The 6,172-nt window shown below is 45.5% G+C and overlaps 1 protein-coding gene across 1 annotated transcript; it reads right to left on the reverse strand.

Moving 5' to 3' along the window:
• Positions 1-805: 805 nt before the first annotated feature.
• On the reverse strand, positions 806-5,461 carry LOC104501437 (WD repeat and FYVE domain-containing protein 3-like). The gene is made up of 5 exons (XM_010145248.1): positions 5,371-5,461; positions 4,062-4,391; positions 2,879-2,990; positions 2,325-2,522; positions 806-1,485 (listed from the first exon to the last, which is right to left on the reverse strand). Exons 1-5 carry the CDS (start codon positions 5,456-5,458, stop codon positions 1,365-1,367), a joined length of 849 nt encoding a protein of 282 aa, XP_010143550.1. The 5' UTR covers positions 5,459-5,461; the 3' UTR covers positions 806-1,364.
• Positions 5,462-6,172: the final 711 nt, after the last annotated feature.

The raw sequence follows: 6,172 nt of genomic DNA on the forward strand, positions 1-6,172 counted from the left end.
CCACCCACCCCCACCCCACCCAAACCACACTGGCAAGACCCCGTTCAGAAGCTAAGCCCGTGGGCCTGTCCGATGCACGTGTTCCAATCCCACTGGATATCAGTGTCTTACTTCATCCCACATGTAGTGCAAAACAAATGACAGAGTAGTAAAAAAATACTGCAATTAAATTCATATTGGAACCTAAAAACCGTAATGAAAGTCTGCTGCTGTCCTCAAGTTGACGCCATGTGCTGAAACACGACGACAGCTCTCAGAAGTGTTTCTGACATGACAAGTATCGATCGCCCTGGTTTACAGCGATGCCTGTTGTTCCACAAGTTCTTTTGCAAACAAGCTACAGGACAACAGCAGTAAAGTTTTATGCACAAGGAATTCACTCTGTACCTATATGCGAGGCAATTGCTATTGACTAAAGAAGGTAAAAGCTGGTTCTTGCACTGCATGAATCAGCTGCTAACGAACATTAAGTAATTAACAAAACTGCGGCTCTGACATATGTATAAAAGAGGCCTTATTAATATGAACAACACTGAGGTGGTAAATAGTTTGGTATAAAATGCAACACAAGTGTACAATTTAATTCCTGGTTATCTTACAGCTAGGATAAAATACTCCCAAGTCCCAGTCTCAAAAATGTTTTCTTTTGAAAAAATCCACGTAATTCTATGAACAGCCTTACTTAAAATTAAGATACTGTGGGCAACTGAAAGAACAAACATGCACAGACTGGATTTTTAACAGAAATACGCATAATGCCTCAGAGTCTTCTGGTTTGGTTTTTGTGTTTTGTTTTTGTTGGTTTTTTTAAACATTCATATTGAAATTGATAGATGAGATAAAGATGCCACACAAAGTAGAGTGGTTAATCTGGAGTCCCATGTAACAGGCAGTTAAGTTCATATTTAGATAAAAAGGCCGTTATACCTATTTACAATATACACAGTCGCTTGCGAAGAAGGCAGATTTACAACTATCTTCTAAAAAGCCTTCCCCTCCCCTCCCCCCCTCCCCGGTAAGATGACTAGCTCTACAAAAACAAGATCGGGCGTTTAGGGTAAGTGAGGATTTTCTCCACAGCCACGTCAACACGGGTCTAGGGGTTGACAGTTCTATCGGGGTTGTGGTTGTTAATCACGTCCTCCTGGGCCTTGCTCTTCACGTCATTATGCTGTTCCCCTCATTTACCTTCTGTCCCCGCAAATCAGTTCAATGATCCCTTTTTACTTTTAGTGCTTAAAACGCAGTATAAACTTATAGTGTAAACAGACAATATTCTAATCCCTTCTGATCACTGCTGATACTCTCACTAGCTCTTGGAGCGACGGCGGGGCTGGACGAGGTCTCAGTTTGCCAGGACCCCATCAATTTCTGGGCCCCTCCTCTGAACCCCGCTCGTGCTGCAGGTTGTAGAAGCAGTTCTGGCAGACTCTGACTGGTGAGGAGATCTTCAGACGCTTGATTTCGGACTGAAACCTACTGCACCTGTAGAGGAAAACAAACACCGCTGTGACCACAGGTCTTCTCTCAACGTGGCCATTTTCTCTCCAGGTGTGGAAATTATCATCATGACTTCAAATACCAGAAAACTCTCTAAACTTATCCGGACAAAGAACTGCAATGCAGAGCGGCAGAAGTTGTACAGTCACCACAGAATCAACGCACTGACCGTGAGAGGCAGCTTAAAAACCGCTGTTGTCACCAGTTTAGACTCAAAGTATAGCTACAGGGAAGGAACTAGAAATGCCATCTCTGACCCAGTGGACCAGAGCAGAGGCTCCCACCTCAGTTCTGGGTGAGGGGAGGTCGCATACACTCTCTGTGTCACACATTTTCCTGTCTGAGGCTGCATGCTACGGCTCCTAACTTGGCACCCTTACAGTCCTGCACACAGTTTACGTTTCGACTGGGTTGCCTGTAGGCTGACAAGAACAACTAGCTGCTCCAAAAGAAGCTTGTTTGCTTTTTTGCAAGGTTTTGTTTGTTTGTTTGTGCTTTGTTTTGTTTGAGGAGGGTTTTGTTTGTTTGTTTTTCTTTGCTAAGTTCATTTGTCACCCAGGTGGGTGACAGGGAGGTTTCCAAAGCTGCAAGCAGATCTCATTCTCTCCTGATGACTGTCTTGCTCACTGGATTTATAGAGGGACTGGTCTGTCTTATCTAATTCCTCCCTGGAAGTATGGCGAGTTTTGATGGTTTTTCTTCATCACTTCTATTTTGGTAAGGGAAACCTCAGTCCTTCAGCAGAGTTCTGTGCTATGCAACAGCTTTACCCAGCCAGAAATTCTGTATGGAAAAGAACTCAAAGGAGGAGTTGGCTGGCTTACTTCTGGCAGAAGAGCTGTCCACAGTTCCTGCAATGGTGACGCCTCTCGGTGAGTGAGAACCGGACTGCGCAGCCCGAGCAGCTGTCTCCCCCCTCGTCCTTCACCCAGTGATCAGCTGCAGATCGGCCAGGCTGATCGCTTACGGACCAGCTGAACACTCTGCCTCGGCCATCCCCGATAAGTATTCTGCTGTGATCCCTGCAAGAAAAAAGCAAAAGCGTTCCTGGAGCAGCTCTGGCACAGTAACACAGACACTGATGACCAGTTTTACATGTCAGAATATGAAACATGTTGAACTCCTGGAATATTAAGTCATCTGCAAATTAGCCTGGACTGACTGAGAAGCGGAGGTGAAACACCACTCTCTGCAACACAGTGCAGCTGAATAAGTCTACTTACCATGAGTAGTTTCTAAATCTCGGTGGCTGAACAAGGCTGCTCTAAAGAGAAGCACCACAAAACAGCATTATGCAAAGAGCAACAGCTGGTTCCTGCTGCTTCCCACTGACAACAGCGAAAAAAAGGTTTCAAGCAATCGCTGGCGAGCTACTCACTTCGAGATGCCGAGAGCAGTGATTTCTGCTGGATGTGCGTTGTCTTTGCGATCAAATGCTGTGTGCATAGTTAGTTTGCTCCTAAACACCAACTGACGCTCCCATCTGTATCCTAGAAATGAACGGGAAGTAGGAGGAGAAAGTAAATTTGCTTGTCCTCGTTTTTGTTCCCTCTTCCCCCACCACACTGTACATGTGACTTTGTAGAAAGAAAAAATCTCCCCCCAGAGATAACTCTCTCCGATGTGAGTTTCACTCAGGGAAAACACAATTTTGAACTGTTCCCCAACACATGTAAGAAAGGAGAGGATACAAAACAACGCACAGAGCCTCCAGTTTCTCAAAGTCCAGTTGGGAGCTGCAGAGGATGGTGACGTACTTCGGGAAGCCCCATACCAAAGCCTGACAGGACTGGGATAGCTTCGTTTTTAAAGGATTAAAATAAAAACATTAAAGTCAAGACTCAGATTTCCAACTACCATTAATTTTCTGCAAGAAAGCTCGTACAATGCTGTTTTGGGTACATGACTTAAACTGTTTCGATGACATACTAGTGTTTTGGCTGTTGTTCACAGCACTTGCAGAGTGTCAAGGCTTTCTCTTTTTCTTCATGCTGCTCTGCCCCTCAAGCCACCTCAGGGGTTTGGAGATGTGCAGTAAGTTGGGAGCGGACACAAGCTGAAGAGCTGACTCAAACGGACCAAAGGGGTATTTCCACCCCATTTAACACCGTGCTCAGCAATAAAACAGAGGAGGGGGTTTGGGGGAAGGCAACCATTCGCTCAGAGACTGGCTGGTTGCCATTCAATTTGTGGGAGGAGGCAAGTGACTGACTTTGCATCACCTGTTTTGTCTTCCTCTCTTCTTCACTTATTAGACTATCCTTATCTCGACTCACAGGTTCCCTTGCTACTGTTCTATTCTCTCCACCACCTTGCTGCAGGGGCTTGTGGTGGAGATGGTGACCAAGTGGCTTAGCTACTGGCCAGGGTTAACTGACCACAACTTCTCAGGAAAAGCCTGAACGACACGCAACCTCTGCACACAAATTTCTCTCTTCACTGACCATTTTGGAATTTATCAGCCAACCGTGCTCAAAGCTGCACAGACAGAGAGACTGCCTTATGGGTCACTGCTGACAGCACACTTATCTGACAGAGGGCACGTGCCTGATTTCTTTTACCTGGTTTAAGCTTGCTGTAGTGCCGTGCTTCAGCATAGCTGGGGTGTGGGTGGTTAACCTGAGCATGGGGATGCATTTTTGCTTGTCCCTCAGAATAGTTCACAAAGATAAAGCCATCTTTCTCATCCAAGCTGAGCTGGTCTGACCAACGCCTGGAGTCATCAGAGCCACTGTCTGCTGACCATGCTGCTGCTGCTCTGTTTGATGATGACCTAGGCCTGTGGCTGGTGCTGCTTGGTTGACTCTGGCTCTCCTGCAGTTTTGTGTCCTGGCCTGGGCATGGATCATCTGCCTCGGAGTCACTGCTGTCCTCTTCATGGGCTTCCTGCCCTGGATTCACCCAACAGGAGATAAGATATTGTTAGCATGGCCGCATATAACCTGAGCTTTTTTCCTGTTCTGCTGCTGCGCTATCTACAACCCAACAGGTACCACCACAGCATGACCAGAGGGACACTGCACGCAGCCTTCTCAAAGACTTTGCAGAGGTTCAGCTCCTGCCAGCAATCACACTATTCATCTTTTTTCACTGCGATAGCCTGTCTGAGGTAGGCTACGATAGACACAGTGAGTAAAATCTTCAAAAATACTCAGGTTAGCAAAACCCGATCCTGCTGCCTCCCAGCAAAACTTACACAAGGAAACATTTTCAGCTGTACTGAAACTCCGACTGACTGAGAAACATGAGAGGGATTTATTAGCAACAGGTTTTGTTAATACAAAAAAGCAACTGCCGAAGATATTTATATTCCTAGCGACGCTGAAAAAGAAGAGATCTATTTATATGATAATTACTAACGAATATCATGCGATCCAGATCCAAATCCAGATCATATCTTCCATAGGAAGAGAGCAACAGGAAGATGAGATGGCTTGAGCATGGACCAAAATCTTCTGACAGGGCAAACGATATGGCCAGCACTGCTTATCTAAACAGTTTCATCAACAGATTTTTTAAACTCTGCTGTTATGCTATAATTCCATTAAAAAAAAAAAGATCTAGCTGTTGGACAATGGTAGCATCCATCGGATTCACTGACAGCAGAAACAACCACACGCAGAAAATTACAATCTTCACAGAAAAAAGCTATCACGGGCATATTTTTTCTTACACGTAGCAGTGTGCAACTACCACAAGCAAGGTGGTGAACAAAGAACTCCGATGCTCTATTTATTATGCCCACTGCATGTCTACTGCCTTTTGAGACCAAACCATCGTCCATTCTGCGCTGCATAACCACAGGATTTTACCTACATATAGCGAAGACCAGACAAAAGGTAAGCACAAAACACGTGTCATGAGACATACCGATTTGTGCTTCCTGACAATCCTCTTGCATTTCCAGCATCTCTGCAGGCTCTGGAGCTGGTGTTTCTGGTACTTGCAAAAACTCCATCCGCCAGAACTGAAGGGACAGGGCATAAGCAAAGCGGCAAGTACTGAAGTCTTATCCTTCTCCTCAGCTACTTCTAGAGTTAAGCTGGCTTATTAGAACTGTGCATTTACACTGGTAGCCTGCGAGGCAGTTCACATCTCCATACTAAGCTGTTTTGGGGAGCTAGATGCTGTAAGAGATACTATAAGAGGACATGTGTATTCAGATGACACTTAACAGCTATTCAAGTAAAAAAAAAAATCTACTCCATGAAGCAATCTGACCAGCAGACTTCAGTTAAGGCAGAACCAGGTCTGCACATAGCAAAGTACTTAAAATTGGGTTAGACTTGCAGTCAGAGATGCCACGAAGTTCCTCTTTTCTTTCTAGGCAGCAAAATGATTTGTCTCAAGGTGTGTAGAATAAAAAGAGTGAACAAAAATTACAGTCTCCAGGCATGAAAGCTGGTGACCAAAAAGTGACCAAAAGAGAGCAGGAAGGAAAATGTATGCTGCTGATTATTGCTGGTTACCACGTGACAACGGGTGCACTGAAATGGAGAAAGAAAACTGAGAGACTGCAGAGGAATGCCAGCTCACTGAAGGAGTTTGTCAAGAATCTGCAACATCCGTCTACCGTGCGGACAGGACACTGTGCACCACCCCGTGCAGAAACAGCACAGCTGGCTGCCTCCAGCGCCAGAAGCAGTCTGCACCCAGCAGCACCCAGCCTGGA

The sequence above is a fragment of the Buceros rhinoceros genome, unplaced genomic scaffold (assembly GCF_000710305.1).
Source record: "Buceros rhinoceros silvestris isolate BGI_N320 unplaced genomic scaffold, ASM71030v1 scaffold621, whole genome shotgun sequence".
NCBI classification, from domain to species: domain Eukaryota; kingdom Metazoa; phylum Chordata; class Aves; order Bucerotiformes; family Bucerotidae; genus Buceros; species Buceros rhinoceros.